This window comes from Apteryx rowi, unplaced genomic scaffold (genome assembly GCF_003343035.1).
Source record: "Apteryx rowi isolate R43461 unplaced genomic scaffold, aptRow1 scaffold_701, whole genome shotgun sequence".
NCBI classification, from domain to species: Eukaryota; Metazoa; Chordata; class Aves; order Apterygiformes; family Apterygidae; genus Apteryx; species Apteryx rowi.
Genome location: NW_020450985.1, coordinates 156,371 through 174,513, shown reverse-complemented (window position 1 = coordinate 174,513; position 18,143 = coordinate 156,371). Strand labels below are relative to the sequence as shown.

The 18,143-nt window shown below is 51.5% G+C and overlaps 1 protein-coding gene across 3 annotated transcripts in view; it reads right to left on the bottom strand.

Moving 5' to 3' along the window:
• Window positions 1–204: 204 nt before the first annotated feature.
• Window positions 205–18,143, bottom strand: part of AGAP3 (ArfGAP with GTPase domain, ankyrin repeat and PH domain 3) — a 93,301-nt gene continuing 75,362 nt past the window's right edge. The window contains exons 7-9 of one of the 3 annotated variants that reach the window (XM_026087121.1): window positions 13,036–13,163; window positions 3,057–3,212; window positions 205–245 (exon numbers count right to left, since the gene is read on the bottom strand). In XM_026087121.1, the coding sequence (XP_025942906.1) occupies window positions 216–245; window positions 3,057–3,212; window positions 13,036–13,163 (314 nt within the window). In that variant the 3' untranslated portion in view covers window positions 205–215. Of the gene's footprint in view, window positions 246–292; window positions 373–3,056; window positions 3,213–4,450; window positions 4,498–13,035; window positions 13,164–18,143 lie in introns of those variants that run through there. The other 2 variants (XM_026087120.1, XM_026087122.1) reach the window with 2 other exon arrangements.

Sequence of the window (18,143 nt, the reverse complement as noted above, 5' to 3'; positions counted from 1 at the left end):
TTCCCATCCCATGAGGGTCGTCCGCCTGGCATCCCCGAACATGGAAAGTGCCTAGACAGCATCCAGCAGGCCCAGAAATGTCCCAGCTTAAAGTGCAGGCGCAGGCCGTCTCAGCGCTTCCTAGACTTTACATTGGGGGGATTTAAAAGGCTCCTGCGTGTCTCCGAGAGGGGGACCCATGCTGGCTGGAGGGCGGGCGAGCCTCTAATCTTAGATCAATCCCAGTGCCCATCCCTTATCCGGCCCTGGAGAGGCAATGAAAAGTGAGAGAATTTGTACAGAGGTGCCGTGTGTAACCACCTGGATCTTCTAATTTGGAAGGAGTTGGAAAGGCCTTTTTGTTGATGAAAAGTTGGAAACAGTGGCACATATCTGCAAATATCGAAAGAATAAAGAGTTTGGCAAGTTATACTCAGAACACGGACACGAGTCTGTCAGTGACGGGGCGTCAGAGGAGACGGGCAGACAGACAGACAGGCCGCTGAGCGTGGAGCGGAGGCAGCAGCAGTCTGAGCCGGGGCTGGGCTCCCGGTTAGCGGGCACCGACCGCGGCGGCACCGCGGACGGGAGTCTGTCTCCACCTGGCGGTCTCCGACACGCAGACCCCGCTGCCTGCGCCGGAGGCGTGCGGGTGTGCGGGCAGGGAGCAGGAGGGGAGCGAGTAGAGCAGGAGAGGAGCAGGAGGAGCAGGAGGAGGAGGAGGAGGCTTGGAAACGAAGCTCCAGGGAACACGCCAGGCGCCTGGCGTGGCACCAGGAGCGCGGCCGCGCGGGCTGCGGCTGCTCCCCGAGCGGAGCGCAGCGCAACACAGCCGGGACCGCGGCAGCCCCGCGCACCCACCCGGAGGGCCCTGCCGGGGAGGGGGTGTGCCGTGGTCCCCAGCAGCGCAGGCACGGGGACAGCTGCTGGCTAAACTTACACTGCCTGCCTGGGAAAAACTAAAGGAAGAAAAAGAGCCTTCCCGTCCCTTCCTTGCTGGCCCTGCCCCGCTGCAGGAGGAGGTGGCGGATCAGTTCTGCCTGGAGCTGCTGCTGCTGCTGCCACGACCGAATGGGGTGAAGCCTTCGATGTGAGCCATGTATGCGCACCAGCACGGGAGCAAGCGAGCGTGAGCGTGAGCCCCGGCACTGCGGCGAGGATGAGCACGGTGAGCCCCACAGCGGAAGTGAGCAAGCCTGAGCCCAGAATGAGCGAGCACGTGAGAGCCTGAGACGGATGATGACGTCCACAGCGAATAATAAGCGTAAGCCCCACAGCGAGCCCTCCTCCTCCCCCCATGAGCACGTGCCCAGACCAAGCGGCCGAGCGTGGCACTGGCTGGCTCTGGGAGGAGCGAGAGCGTGAACATGAGCTGACGGCGAGTCCAGAACCCGTGGGCGCAGGCGAGCGGAAGGATGGGTGGCAGTGCATGAGCGCCCGCCCGCACCGGTGCGCAGCAGCAAGCATGAGCGAGAGAAACGGCGGGGAGGGAAAAGCATCCGTCAGAACTGAGGTGCGACACCAAGCACGACCACTGACAACAGGAGACCTACAGGGCATCTTCAGGCAGGCGCGAGCACACAGAGGAGGGAAGGGCTAGTGAGGAAACATCCATGCGTCAGGAGCAGTGGATCCACGGCAAGGAACGGCGTGTTGCGAGGGGGTTGGCAGGGGGAAAAGCCTGTCTGCCAGGGAGCAAAGGGGCCGGGGGGGGGGGTTATGTGCACTGCGGAGGGACGGGGACATGTGCATTCAGAGGACTGGGAGCAGGGCAGGTACGCATGAGATGCAGTGAGGCGAGCACAGAGCATTCAGGACGTCAGAGCAGATGCTTTCAGGATGTCAAAAGCTGGGGAAAACGCGTACACTCAGAGCACGAGTCAGGGGGATTTTGGGTGTTGATAGTGCAACGACAGGGAGATGGGGTATGGGATATTGCAAATTTTTATGCGTCTGGGATCAGGGCAATGGCAGCTGTTCACACAGGATAACATGGTGCAACAGGTACAAGGATTTTGTGGTGGCCAGTTCCATAGACAGCGGACACAGGTGTACTGAGAGCAATGGTGGCTGAAAAGCACACTTACACGGGAAGGAGAGAGGGCACGAGCCCAGTACGTTTATACGGGTACCAGAGGGACAGGAGCACATTTACGGGGGGAACAGAGGATATCTACGCTAGACATGGGGACGGGGAGGACATGTGCACTAACAGCGAGGGCCGATTTGTGGGCTGCGCTAACAGCGAGGGCAGGTCTGTGGGCAGGACTGCGCGCACCCCGGCCGAGGAGGCGTGTGCGTGGTGCGAGAGCGTGCTAAGAGGCAGGCTTCAAATTCAGCTAGCAGAGGTAACAGCGGCAAACGCGCCCTGCACCACCTGGGTCCCCAGGGCTTTTGCTGGCTCCCTCGTACCTCAGTCCATCGCTGCCCTCCCTCCCTGCCCCACGGCAACTCCCAGGCGCGCCGCTCAGGTCGCGCTGACGCGGGCTTTGGGTGCTACGGTGAGCGGGGCCCGGTGCCACGTGCTGAGCTCTGCACAGCACCATCTGCCAGGGCACAGCTGGTACCACAGGGTGCCCAGGCTCCAGGGGCCTCACTCCATGCTCTGGGGGGGAATGGCCCCAGGGAGAGGAACCGCAGAGGGTCGCTGGCGCTGGGCACGCACAGCAGGAAGCAAAACTCTCCCCCCAGGAAAAATCGGGGAACTCTGCTCATGCACGCGCACACTTCACACACACGCGCACACCAGCTCACCCTACAGACATCCCTGCACGAGCTTGCTCTCGCTCACTCACCCATGCACACGCACGTGCAGAAAACACTTCTCAGCATCACGGTCCCCACCCATTTGGAAAGGCTTCCTCCCTCCCGCACGCGCTCGCTCCTCCAGGCAGCGCTCCCGCACGTGCAGGCGTCCCCTGCCACCTATCCCTCCCCGGGCCAGAGCACATCGTCACCTGGAGACTAACGCGCGAAAGCCCGGGGGCGAGATCGCTGCCGACAGCCTCCCTTCCCCTCTGCTCGCCTGGTTCAGAGAAAGCTCGACCCAAAGCTCCTCCTGCCCCTGTGTCACTTACCGTGAATATGTTGGAGCGCCGCTTGGACTGCTTGCGAATAGGGGTGGGTGTATTGGAGGCAGCGATGGTCTCAATCCGTAGTTCCCGCTGGCTGATGCTAGGTGTGGAGGGCACAGAGGAGGAGTAGTCACTAAAAGCTCCTCCACCATTGGTGGCCTAGGGCAGAACGAGAGCAGGATGAGTCACACGGAGACTGGAGGCTGCCCTGAGGCAGGACCGCTCACCACGGGACGGGGCGGGCAGGAAGGTCCTTGCACGGGCACGCAGCCTCACAGCTAGGGGCAAGGAAGGAGAGCACCCGACTGGGCTGCGGGAGACATGGTGCTCCTCGCGCTGCCACTGCCCAGTCGGGCATCTCGGGAAAGCTGTTTCCCTTCCCCGTGCTTTAGCTTTTCTGCTGGTAAAATGCTAAAATTTTGAAATGAATAGCGAAAAGCGGTAATTACACAGGGACACTTTACTCTGTCAGCTGTAGTCCAGGATCTCAGGGAAGCATTTCCAGACAAAGGGTCTGGTGCTGAAGGCACGGAGGCAGCTATGAACCATGCAGCCCTTAGCGACTGCAGCTGCGTGTCTTCTCAGAGGGGGACGGCTGGGGACAACTCAGCATGGTATCTCTCAAAACACAGGACCAGCGTAGCTAATCCTCTGACAATCTGCTAGGGGGAATCCTCCTTTCCACAAAGGCTGTCAAACATAGAGCAACAAGATAACCCAACGCCTGCCTGGACTCTTAAGTCCCACACGGTTCCTTTCCAGCCTCACCAAGACAGCTATGATGCCATGGTAGATGTACAACCTCACAGCTCAGGTCCTGGCCTTTCCAACGTCCTGAGGCACAGGGCGCCACAAGCCGAGCTCATACTGTAAGTAGAGCATGTCTCTACTGCTGCTGTTGAGAGGTCTATCCAGCCTTAAGGGTAGCACACACCTCTCGCGCCCGCGGACTCTGACAGCAGCAGCCACTGCAACCCTAGCTGCAGCGGCCCCGGTGTCTGAGAACATGTGGGAAAACTTGCTGTGTCTTCACTAACTAGCTTGACTCCAGGGGGAAGGGAAAGTCTAACCATCTAGTTTGTGCAGGCATCTCGGAGATATATTTATTTTAGACAGGTTCACTCCCATTTAGCCCATGCACGCTCTACAGACGATGACCTGAAAGGGAGCTTGCAGGAGGTTCCAAGGAGCAACATTCACAAAAAAACATTTCAAATCTGCAGCCCAGGACACCATACCGTGACAAAGCGCATGGCAGCCTCAGCTCCGTTTGGCAGTTCTGCTGATCTTTGAACAGTATTTCAAAAATATGTTGCAGAAACTGCCTCTAAAAGGCTAAGAGAGCTCTGGCACGCTTTGCAGAAAGCAGCCTACCTCCTCTCAGTTCACATGCTAGGATTCAGACGGATCATGGCTGGTAGGAAAGGCACCAGTTCCTAAAACACTGCAATGGGATAACACACAAAAGGGTCACTACCAGAATGGTTATGTCCACCCTGGGTAACAGTGAATAACACTGAAACAAAACCCAAATCCCACCTGCGCCTAGGAAAAAAGCCAGGCAGAAGTGGACTGGCATGGCTGGAAGAAAGAATCCGTCTTACAGGGGAACCTGAGGCACAGGCCGAACATCCCTCTGCCCCTTGCAACACCTCAAAGCACTAAATGACTATCAAACTTGCAGCGTACTTATCTTCTGGCTTGAAGTAACAGCCACCAAGAAGGCAGTCTACAAAAGGACCAAGAAGAACGCAGCAGTCCCCGCGGATCCCAGCTGAACAAACAGAATCTCCTTAGAGAAGGATGCCATGGGCACATGTGGAGCAAGGATCCACCAGCGATGCTCAGCAAGAAAACACCTATGTGCACACTCTGTACCTGGCAGGGTCTGAGCCTTCTATGACCAGAAGTTAAGAAATGTTAGAAGTGTGAAAGGGGTTGTACAGGCAGACCAGCAACTGTGAACAACATACCCCTCTCCTAGAAAAAGAGTGCAACTTGCACTCAGGCTACATCCTGCCTGATCTTTCATCAGGGAAAGGGGGAGAAGACACACGAAAGAGAACTTCTTTTGAGAGAGGAAAGAGCCATCCAAAAATCAGCCTGATTTCTCTCTCTCTGAAGCAGAGCAAGGAACTTTTGAAGGATGGTAGCTAGGTGTGTTGCAGAGAAATCTGACCACAAAAGAGGAATCTGACGATGGACCTCCTTCAAAGGCCGCATGTGAGGAACTGACAGCTACTTCTGAGAAGTTGAGGTGCTCCCACATGTCCCAGGTTCCAGACCAGCTCCAGAACAGGATAGTTTCAGGCCAGGCCTGCACACAGATAGCACAGGTGACCATCGTATCTGCTGCTGGAAGTTAAGCTAAACACCCTTCCACAGAGGGGAGGTGAAACCTGTGGGCTAGGCACCCTGCCCTGACAAAATGTCTGTGTTAAAGGCCACCGTCTCCAGATGGGTCTGGAAGAACCTAACACCACACCTGGAGAAAGGGCAGCGCAGAGTCGCAGATCCTCTGCAGACTCTCTACCCGTACTCACCACTCGGAGGGGAAAGGGACCTTGTACCACATGCGATCTGCTGGGTTGAAACGCTGCCTGCTGTCAGCCCAACGGCAAGCACAGCTCAAAACGAGGAGCAGGAGGCTGCGCAGCCCTGCAGCTTTCAGCAAAGCCTTGCTGTGAGCAGGTGGTTTCCCTGCAAGTGTGAGACTCAGAGCGTCTGAAATCCATCCGGAGACAGGAAAGCTTCTGGCGCCATGAAATGCAGAATGAGTGGGAGTCTGGTCTGCTTACACTTCTCTGCGTGTAGAAGAGGCTGGGTGCTCTGGGCAGAGAAGCGAACGTAGCCAAGGGGACCCTCCTGAGGCCACGCAGCTGACAAACCCTGCTGAAAGACAGATTGCTGCCGCCCAGCCCTAGAGGAGGGGGGACCTTCAAGGACATGGAGAAGCAAAGAGAGATGCCATCCTGCCAGTGACTTCTGAACCATTAATCAGAGACAATTCCTGCAAACCACAGACAAAACACTGCATGAAGAAGTATTCTGCAAATGTAGTGACGAAAGAACAGATGCAGAAAGCTAGAGCCGCCGAGCTGAAGAGAATTCACTGGGACAGCTTACATTCACGATGAGGCATAATAAAGCCTGCATAATCAGTATTTGATGCATAATATGTGAAATATGTCAAAAACAAGAAAAAGATTCAAAGTGTGAGGGAAGAGATGGTCAAAGCTGCAGTACAGAGGCTTGCTGTCCAAGTAGGTGAGCTAGACAAGGCAGCCAGGCGTCCAAAACACACTCTCCCAGCTAAGCTCTGAATATTTCAGTACCTCAGTCAGTACATTTATGAAGCTATAACTGAGAGAAGGATTCAATTCAGAAGACGCTATAGAGTTTGAACCCCTGCCACAGCACTTGGGACAAATCCTATGGATGCTAGGCAATGGACACTAAAGCTCCTAGGAAGGAATCTTGCTAAACTGTGTTTTATATTCTACATACTTCCTGTAACCTTGTTTTCAATTTTTGCCTTGCTAGAATAAAACTCCATTTTCTTTACCCTATAGATTTGCCTAGTGTTGGGGACAAGTCAAGGACTGTCTTTCTTGCAGGGCAACGAAGACAAGCAATTGAGCATGCTGGCATCCCATGGACACCCAAGCCTCAGGAAAGGTGTTGGGGCTCAAGGTTGTCTCACATCAAGCTACAAAGGGTAGTGTGGGAGCTGGCACCATCCAGCGAGAGCCGAGGGCAGAGGAGGAACTGTGAAATGCAGGCAGCAGTGCAGGCTCTGGCTCTGTAGCCAAACCTGAACCATCACACTGCTCAGCTGAAGCAGAATGCTCAGGAGGAATCCAGGAACCCAAAACACATCACAGATATGGGGGAGAACCAGGACAAGAGGACATGCTTGGGCAAATAGTTCATTTTTGCTCCTGGCAGCTATTCTGCTGATGTACGTAAACAACCACGAGTAGACTCCATCAAAATCAAAGAACGCAGTGGAAGTTGTAAGCTTAGCAAAACACATGCAGGCCAAATCCTTCGCATTAGTGTGCAGTGGGTGGATAATTGTGCACTTCAAAGAATGTCAACTGTGCTATAGGGCACTTGAGCACGGAATAACTCAGGTGAAGTTAAACTGTATTAACTTTTGGCAAAAAAAGGCATGAGGTGGAACAAGGGAGTGAAATTTTGGGAAGGGCTCTGAAGGGCAGAGTGCGAACAAACAGAAGACACTGACTCAGCATTTGCACAGAAACAGGCACAGAAACAGGGAAGAAACTAGAGAAGCGTACAGACCACGAAATCACAGTGGAGCACATCTTGAGCTGAATTAGCTCCTGGATGTAGGCTTCCACAAGGAAATGCAAATGCCCGTTGCTTGAGCTGCCAAAGCACATGCTGACTGCACTTTGGGGAAACATGCTGCAACAGGCAAGAAAAGTTCCTGTTACTGAGCACAGCTTAACTGCAGTTTGTGTTTCATTTCACTTGCAAAGTTTCTAGTACTGCTCTCCTTAACTAAAGTCTTGATAAATAAACCTCTTCTTTTTTTCCACTGAGGATGCTATGCAGTGCTGTAGACCAAGGCCAAGCAGAGTGAAACTGTTAAATTGGGATGCACTGTCCCAAGAAGGGAGATCAGCAGAGCGGGGCACGCAGGCAGCACAGAGGGACCCAGCGACGTGCTCAGAAAGGCCAGGGGATCTGGCAGCTCACTCTACCAGCCTGCAAAGATTCAGCGTGGGGTGCCTGTGTTACCTCCTGCCAGCGTCTGGGAATGAGTTCCCTGGCAGAAAGACAAACTTCCATCCCACAGCAAACAGGCAACGGAGACTCATCCCACAGCCTGGGGTACTCCTAAAGGCATCTCAGAGTCCCTGAAGAAAGATGGAGAAAGGAGTAGGAACAGTAAGGAAATCAGGGGGAATAACTCTGAGTGCTGCAAGAATCCACTGGCCCAAGAAACTCCCACCCACACCCTTTACCCTGGAGGTAAAGGGCAGGCAGCTGCCAAAAGGGAGCAAAGTGGAAGGTAAGGCCAGGTTGTGGAGCACCCAAACCCATCAGACCTGCTTGCCCCGTCAGCGGTGCGGGCAGGGCACAGACGGAGAGAACTCGAACCAGCAGATAAACAAGAGCTTTCCTAGGGGACTACAGGGCCCTCCAGGATCTCAGGTGCCTTTAAACTGATGCCAAAAGCAGACTGACTTCCCGTGAGTTGCTGGGAAAGGTCCAAGGAACAGAACGGCTCTGAAATCCCTGAGGGCACCCTGAGCTCAGACAGAGAGCTCAGGGCTCCCAAGGGTTGATCCTGGCCCTCCGGTATCTCAGAAGACCAGAGAGATGCTGAACAAATTACTTAGAGTCACAGACCTGATGGACACATCCAGCACGTTCATAACTGCTTGTGGAAAACCCTGACCACCAGCTGACCTTTTGCTACAGCTCCCATCAAAGCAGAGAGCAAGGGAACAATATACTCTGTGGCACCAGGCACCGCTATGGAGTAAAAAGAAAAGAAACAGGGCCTCTGGCTAGTTCAAGAATTGCTTCATGAAGAGGAACCTCCACTGTGCAAGGACATCAAAACCGCTCACACAGCACCACTATCTCAGAGCTCTGCCAGTTTGAGAAACTGGCACAATCACTAAGGTAAGGACACTGGCCATCACCTCACAACAGGAGGAAAAAGTCCTCCTGGACAGATGGAGGATGTGATCACCAGGCTCCTCTTCTCTCCCAGCAATTGCAATGAACTCGCTGGACTGTCAGGAGACCAGACAAGCAGCAGCCATTTCCAAAATATCAGCCTTGAGCATCAAACTACTTCCAGAAAAGATGTCCCTGGTACTGGAATGAGAGGCAGGGCTGGCGCAGGCAGGCAGAAGAGAAGAGGGACAGTTCAGCATCTGCTGGAAGGAGGGACCCCAACCAGTGGGAAGGGAATATTATTACTAGCAGTCCCTCAGAAAGGCAGCCCGCCAAGGGAAATGAAACGATGAGAGAGATGCCATCTCCTGCCATAACTGACTGGAAGGAACAGAGCAACTGCTGTCACCACGCATGGCCAGTGTCTGCAGGCAGCACCCCTCAACACCCCAAAACAAGGCCTGCAGGGACAGAGCCGCACACAAGCTCCCAGTGGCTCCTGCTGGCCAAGGGCTCAAGATGCAAATGCCAGACCTGATTTTCACACAAGCAGTACCCAGCAAAAAAAAAGAAGAGATTATTCTGTTTCCAGTGTGCGTGTCTTTCCCGAGTACCCCAACACCTAGTGGCAGTAAAAGACAAACAGAAGAACCTAATTTGTATTTTATTCTGGCTTCTTTCCATCTGAAAGATGCTGAATCCTGTGTTCCCAAACTCTTCCTTGAGGTCCTTGTCCCTGCCTCAGTACCTGCTCTCAAGGTTAGTGAAGGCAAGTTAGAAATGCTGGAGCGAGCCCCCTTACCCTTAGACAGGAAAAGACACTACATGGCACTGTTCTGCAAAGACCTTGTCACTCTCTGTTTTGTCCTCCCTGATGGTGCACAGTCTGCTCATCCCTTCCCAGAGCTCCTTCACCTGGTGACTCCGTGCCCGGACCAGAGTTCACCTCCCAGCAGTGAGGCCATGGTCACACGGCCCCACGAGAGGCACCAGCACTCCCTGCACCCCAGATCCAGGCAGCAGCACCCTCGCTCTGCAGCTCTGTCTGCACTGAACTCTCTCCTGTGCTAGGGACAGCTGCTCCAGCTCGTGCTGGAGACCATACCCTTTGGTGTGTCACCACCACCATAGTGCAGTCTTCGAGCAGTCTCTGAGCAGAGATCCTGGGATCTTTTGTGCCCCTGCTGTGACAACTGCTGTGACTCTGGTAGCTGCCAGTTTGCAGTGCTCAATATTGGACGTGTGTCCTCCTGCATGGGCAGCATGCCCATACGCATCTGAGTGCACAGGCTCCTCTGCCCACATCCATTTTAGACATGTCAGGGATCAATTAACTTGTGTTTCTCAAAACCACTTGGATTTTCTCCCTCAGGGGCTGGGAAGCAGTTCCAGAACCTCACTGCTCAGGCCAAGTGAGAATGAGGAAATACTTCACCGTATGTTACAATCACTCATCAGTTTTATTGCTTCATACTCTATTTATAGAAGTGCTTTTTGTAATGGAGGAGAGATGTGTAACCACAAAGCAAAGGTTGCTGGAGCAGGCCACTGGGAACTGAAAGGGTCTGTGCTCTTTGGTGAAGCCAGAGAAGACCCAGGGAACAGAGATTAACTTTGATCCCCTCTGTGGCATAGAGATTTATAAGTGCGGGAGGCACACAGCTTAAGACAGGCATAGAGCATGTCCAGGGGAGGGGGGACAGAGACAGCATAAGCTCCAAAAGGACATGGCCTATCATTTTTGCTGACACTTCTGTAGTCCAGGCAATCAATGAACATTTCTTGCTTAAAAAGGCCTCACAATTAGCATTGTTTTCCCATCAGAAAGCTCTGGTTCCCACCAGAATAACCCAGGCCTCTCTGGTAAAGCCCAGGCCTCTCTAAAGGCCACTGTAAAGTAAAGCCACTGGAGCACAGCAAGGTGCTGTGACTTAAAGGTCCTGTCTCAGAGCCAAGGAGCCAGCATTCACCTCTACACAGAAGTCATCAGCAAGCTGCACTGAAAGAATATTTTGGTACTCTGTACGAAGAAAAGAAAAGTAAAGAGGCTTCTGAGCAAGAACCTTTAACAAAGCTCAGGACACACAGACACCTCTTCTAATGCCCAATCTTTGCTTTGCCATGACCAGTCTTAAATCCTCCCCTTTTGTTCTAGCGCTGTCTTTTTTCTTCAAAAGTTTTTTCTCCTTTCCCAGCTTTGTATTTTAGGGGTCAGGTTTTGTCCATTTCAGACTTCATTTTTCTAAGCTAAACAAGCCAAGCACTTTATTTCCTCTCGTATTAGGATCTCCTTTCCCTCCCACTGGTATTTTTCTGTTCCTACTCCAGTTTGAATGTACGCTTAAACATGAATGACTGGTATGAGGCGGAGGAGTCTGGTATCACCACATCCCGTACAATGAGGAACACATGCTCATCTTCACTACAAACCTGTTGCCTGGCACAGCAAGTGCCATTAGTAAACCTTTGTTAGGACTCTTTTCTCATACTGTGGACATCAAAGAAAATATTAAACAAGTGTATAACTTGCCCCCGAGGAACATTGCCCTTGGCCACCTTTCACCCTGCTCCCCCTTTCAGTACAGTCTGCCTCTCCCTCCCAGCCAGTCTTCAACTATTTATAGTTCTTCTGCTAATAAGATACTCGACTTACCAGATACACTCAAATTTGCATTTTCTCTGGACTTTTGCTCCTCAGCTTGGGTGCCTCCTATTAAACCTCTCAAAAAATGCCTGTATCCTGCCATAGTGCAGGGCTTAGTACAGCTGCATGTGTTTTGCAAACAGCTGTGCTCCCTCTGCTTGCATCCCAAGCTTGCTGGACACAGGGAAGCTCTGATCAGAAAGCTACACAGATTCATTAAGCAGTTCTGGCTGTCAGCAGGGCTTAGCACATTCACTTGCGCCTTTATATAAATTGGCTGGTGTCCAGGTTAAAAACGTAAGCAGCCAGGTACAAACTTTGCATAGGTATTTAAAACCCCTAAAAGTTGGTGTCAAACCAGTGGCTGCAGACCTTACTCAAATTTGTACAGCAACAATCTCCCCTGTGGTGGTGTATCAAAAGCCCACCTGGTGGCTTGACAGACTCAAATATACCCTTGGGTTCAAAACTCATCCCCTTATGAAAAAACAGTGCCAGTCTGGCAGAGTCTGTTTTGCTAAACTTGCTTTGCATTTTCTTCAGTTTTACATTTTCCTCTCAGTCCTTAACTACTTTCTTCCTAAAAAACTATTTCAAGCTTTGCTCACTGGTGAGGAGGCTGAAGGGCTCACAGCTGCCCTGACTTCTCCATCTCCCATCGTTCATAAACAGTTGCTACTTTTGCAGTCTGAGAGCATCACGCCAAACAAGACAAATTCAGTGAAGTCCTTGCTACAGATCCTGTGATTTCATATGCCAGCTGCTTCAGAGCTGGAATCTGTTGGCTTGATTGCCCCTGAGAAAGAATCATTCACAGTTTTTCACCTTCCTCTTTAGAGAGCCATCTCAGCACTTGTGTGCTCACTGAAAACTGAAGCAAAGCATTACTGCAACTATGAGGCTACCCAAAGGATCTCTTTTGCTAGGCACTCACCACAGCAGCCCATTTTGGTTTCTGACCTGCTCCTCCTGCGTCAGTTCTGCCTTCTCTGAAGTCACAGAATGAATACACCTGGCTTCACCATCTTCCCGGCATGGGGACCTTGGGAGTCCCTGCCAAGCTAACCCTGTGCCTAAAGAACAGCAAAGAACCCTTCCCTGGCAGAAAGGACAGCTTCCAGAGAGCTCCTTCCCCTTCTGTGCTACTGGGGTCCTCAGGAAGCCCCACCACTGAATCCACCCTGCTAAACACATCCCCTAAAAAGTCCATCTGTATATGAATGCAAGACCATCAGCTTCCAGGGGCAGCAGGACCATCTACGTCCACCTATGCTTGCCTACATCTCATTCCATGGGGCAAGCATGCTGCTTTGCCGGGGCAGCCAGGCTGAGGTCTGTTTCACAGACCTCCCTTCTGCTTTGCCCAGGACCTTCTCTACACAGGCTGCTCATGACTCTGCAGTGAGTGCCTCTAGAAGCACTCCACAATTTCTGGAGGCCATGAGCCAGGTCTGATGGTTTATACATGAAACCTGATCTCAAGGCAAGCAATGAGCTGCTCTGGGCTATTGACAGAAGCTCCCGGCGTCACAACCACTCTGCTGTTTCCAAAAGCTACTCCAGGGCTTTAGTGTGAGTCTAGTGCTAGACTAAACAAGCTGTGTAGTGAGTGAAGAGAACTGCGGGTGTGAGGAGAAGCATATGGGGTTGTGGGCTTTCCCTGTTCCCATTTCCCACCTGGTTGATGTGAACAGAAGGAATGGAGGCCGCAGAGACAGACGAATGGCTGGGTGAATTGGGCAAGGACTTGCAGGGACCAATGGAAAGCTGCTGTTTCTTCCGTAGAGCCACCACCTTCTGAGCCACTGAAAGAGGAGAGAAAGAGGACAGGGTCAGAGTACAGAAAGCACCTTTCTCCACCCCCCGAATTTCTGGAGTGCTTCAGTGAGACCCAAATCCTTCTTCTCACTGAGGCCAACATCTGGGGCTCAAACTGCGCCACCCTACATCAACAAGGAGGACTTCTGCAGAACATCTAACCTTGTTATCCCATTGCCTGCCTCTGCTACACAACGTGGCTGTAAGTGACAGTATTTTGCCAGCGGCTGTTCCAGCAGGCAGCAGGACAGGCTTTCCACATTCATCATGCTGAGCCACTGAAGGCTGCCTGCTCTCTTGGGTCTCATGTGAAGCGGTGACTTCACATGGATACCAAAGAGACACTTAGAGCCCTAGGCTGTTGTGGAAGAATTCCTGGGTAGCCGGAATCACTTCTCAGTCATCTTCTCAAAGCAGGAGCCAGCACATGCTCAGCAGCTTACATTTCAAAGAGCTGATGAGGATGAAGGCTCTGGCAGGTGCTGCAGCAGCTACAGGAGCCAGTTACTGAACTGAATAGCCTGGGCAATGCCACTTCCATCAACTTGGGCACTTCCGACCCTCACAGTCTCTAGATGCTGTAAAAACTAATGTTAAAAACTACTCTTCCTGTTCCTGTGACCTCGCTACCAGATTGCAAGAGCCCAAAATTTCATTTCGACATTCCAAATCTCCCACCCTTTCTGGAAAAAAAAGAGTTTGACCACAGAACATGACAGCAAACAAGCTGGGCTTTGGGGGAGTTCAGGAGAGTACAACGCCATTCTTTTCTTTTGCATATTGGCCAGGTACCCCCATAATCACAACAGAGAGGAATCTTTCAGATGAACAAAGCTGAGCCATTGGGAACATCACATGTCACAGAATCACAGAATGGTTGAGGTTGGAAGAGACCTCTGACCATCCTCTAGCCCAACACCCCATGCTCAAGCAGGGTCACTTTCAGCACTTTTCCCAGGACCGTGTGCAGATGGCTGTTGAATATCTCCAAGCATGGAGACTCCACAACCTCTCTGGGCAACCTGGTCCAGTGTGCAGTCACCTCCCAGTAAAGAAGTTTTTCCTCATGTTCACACAGAACTTCCTGTGTTTCAGTTTGTGCCCGTTGCCTCTCGTCCTATCGCTGGGCACCACTGAGAAGAGTCTGGCCCCATCCTCTCTACACCCTCCCTGCAGATACTCATACACGTTGACAAGATCCCCCCTCAGTCTTCTCTTCTCCAGGCTAAACAGACCCAGCTCGCTCAGCCTTTCCTCATAACAGAGATGCTGAAGGATCTGCAGCATCTTAGTAGCCCTTCGCTGGACTTGCTCCAGTAGCTCCATGTCTCTCTTGTACTGGGGAGTCCAGAACTGGACCCAGAATTCCAGATGTGGCCTCAGCAGGGCTGAGGAGAGGGGCAGGATCACCTCCCTCCACCTGCTGGCAACACTCTTCCTGATGCACCCCAGGATACCATTGGCCTTCTTGGCCACAAGGGCACATTGCTGCCTCATGGTCACCTTGGTGTCCACCAGCACTCCCAGGTCCTTCTCCGCAGAGCTGCTCTCCAGCAGGTCACCCCCAACCTGTCCTGGTGCATGGGGTTATTCCTCCCTGGGTGCAGGACCCTGCACTTGCCTTTGTTGAACTCCATGAGGTTCCTCTCCGCCCACCTCTCCAGCCTGTCCAGGTCCCTCTGAATGGCAGCACAGCCCTCTGGTGTATCGGCCGCTCCTCCCAGTTTTGGATCATCAGCAAACTTGCTCTGTGCCTTCATCCAGGTCATGGATGAATCAGTTGAACAATACTGGACCCAGTATTGACTCCTGGGGGACACCGCTAGCTACGGGCCTCCAACTAGACTGCGCTGCTGATCACAACCCTCTGAGCTCTGCCATTCAGCCAGTTCTCAGTCTACGTCACTGTCCACTCATCCAGACCACACTTCCTGAGCTTGCCTGTGAGGATTGCCTTGCTAAGTTCCTTGAGCTTTGCAAACACTTCACCCAAGTAGTTCAGAAAGTTGTGTTACCTTTGGCATACTCACACTTGGGGCTGGAGGTCTACTGGGAAGCAGACCTTAGAGCAAACACCCAATCAGGTCACGTGCCAAGCCTTGAAAACTCCAGTTTCGAAGAGACCTGCAGAGACCCAGGTATCTTCTCTCCTTCTCTTAAACCCAGAGCACTATGAGACAAGGAGCAGTGCCAGCTCATGGACAGCAAACTCAGAAGATTCACGGTTGTATTCAAAAGTCTCTTATTTTGCTTCTATGAGTGACTTTATGGTATGTGAGTATCTACTCTACATGAGTGCACAGTACTGTCTATGAGTGACTTTCCTGTATAAGTCTTGGGACAAGAGTGAGGGCTTAAGGAACTCCTTCCAACCAGAAACAGAGCTACCACCTCAAACTGAACCAGGTTCTGGATGCTGGGATGGAAGGGCAGGGAGGGAGTGATTTCACACATACAAGCAGGCATATGGAAGTGGAGAAATCAGCTTTATTTGCAGGACAGGATAATATTGATAGCCACCGCTGCCTTGGGCACAGCTGTCCTCGCGAGGACTCCACAGGTTCTGGCACACAATGGCTTTAGCCTAGGCAGGTCAGAACACAGTCCAGCTGGCACACAAAGTGCGGATTTCAGTTGCCTCAACTGACAAGACAATCTAGAAGGAGACATGGAAATTAGGCAGGTCTGATGCAGGGAAAACTTAAACCCAGCATCAGGAGAATGATTAGGCCAAAAAAAAAAAAATTTTTTTTTTGAAATCATCCATCACAGAATACAAGCAAGAGGTATTTTACAAGGCAAGCCTACAGTTCTCTCATTCTTCGTGCTGTTAAAGTGGCAATGAAAACTATCTGGTCAGAACCCAGACCAGACAGCTTTACTGACTTCACAAAGGCCACCGACTTCAAAGGAGCAATGCTTGTTGACGGCAGCTGACACCTTGCCCAAATGGGACCAGCCACATATACCATTGACCACTGGAAGGGAGAGAACTCAGAGCAAAATTCCCATGACAGGACATATTCTAGGAAGCTTTTTCAGGAATGTTGCGACGACCAGAAAGCCACTTGCCTCCAAAAAGACAGCTGAGCACCCCACAGCAGAAGTCAAGGACAGTTTGAGAAATCTCAAGTAGATCAGAGTCCAAAATAGATCACACGAGACATGATATGAGAAGGGAAGTTTCTGCATGGCCCAGAGTAAATCTTTTTACTTTTCAGGGCAGAGGACTTTATGCAATTCAGAGTTTCATTGGAGAAATCAAATCCAAGGCAGCAAATTTCCCAATATGCAGGACACAAGCTGGTCCAAATTTAGAGGAAGAGGAAAGGTGAGAGTGTTCGCTTGAGACAGCTGAGATAGCCACTAGTGGGAAAAAAAAGAGAGGGACTCAGAAAAGATTCAGAAAAACCTCACAGCAAATGCTCTCCTGTGCAAACAGCCTGGCACAGTCTCTGCCTTGTCACTCATTATGCATCATTAATGGTAATAACAGAACTAATCATGAGGCTAGCAAGACCACACTGGTAGCGATAAAATCTCACCAACCCTTATCTGAGGCAGAATTAAGGGACCTTCAAGTTTCTGCTTGCTGGGCAGAGGTTCTCCCACTTTGCGAACAATGGACTGTTTCAAAGATATCTTAAGCCAGTGTCTGGGTTCATTTGCCAGCAAGATGTCTTTGCTTGCTACATGTAGTTCCACGACGTATAACCAATGAGCCCTGCACCAGCGCAGAACCTCTGCCTCTTGATACATCACTCGCTATTTGTCAAATGTGATGGATGGTATTACAGTGTATATAGCACTTGAGCATCACACAAGTTATTTTAAAGTTTATCATAACGCTTTGTCCTAGGCATTCTGAAGAAATCTCTTGTACAGGTGCCACCAGGAATAGTCAGCTCTGTGAGAAGAATCTTGATAAAGAGGGGACGTGCACTGGATGGTCCAAAGTGATGCACAGAACTAGCTCTGTAGAAACATCTTCTGGGGAGGTGGCACTTTTTGGAATCACTGGGCCTTGCACACACCCCTGTACATGAAATCTTGGCCTCTCCATGGAAATACTCCTGCTAAACAGTTCCTCAGAAGCTTCACTCACTAGTCTGGAAGATGTGGCAATGCTGTCAATTATCCCCGAAGGCATGGAACGATCTAATTCACATCCAAGTGGAAGAAATGACACTCACTGTCCAACAATTCCACTCAGCACACAGAAACCCAAACAAGCAGCTCCCATGTGCAGGACACAGTCAGAACCATCCTTGCGCTTTCAAGCTAAAGTCCAAAATTGCAGCCTTACTGATGAGGAGGAAAGATGAATAGCAGATCTACTGCAAGCATTTCAGCAGTAGGGTTCTGGTAAGTGATGGGAAAAGACAGTCTGGTAATGCCAAGGCCCAATTGTCCTCTCCAGTGCTCAGGGCCAGAGGGAGGAGGGGAGACTCATCCTCAACTTGCCACAAAGGAAGCTAGAAGCAAGCTAGAGAAGCCATCTACAACATCGAGCAGCTAGGCTGCTGTCCTTTCCATGCACTCCCCTGATCAAAGCTGGATCAGTCTTCCTCTTCAAGAACAACTCCAAGACAATCCCTGCCAAAGGGCTCTTGACAATTTACTTCCTCACCTTTGCACGGTAAAGAAATATTCTTAAAATGAAACCCAAAAGCTGAGGTGCCTCCACACTGATGGCTTCTTGCTACTGTCCTGATATCTGCTGAACTCTAGGAGATTCCTGCATTACAGGAGCTCTGCGAAGGTAATTCTGAGAACAAAGCTCTTCAATAATATATTTTCACAGCCAAGAAATGGGAAGACATGCTCAGTACCAGCCTCTTACCTCACTGGGAGCTCTGGTATGAGTAAAGAAACCACACTAATCCATCCCTTCAGGGTGACCCAGCCTTGCCACTGGTGAAGTTCTGAAACCAGAAGTTCATGTCTGCAGAGTCCTGGACGCTACA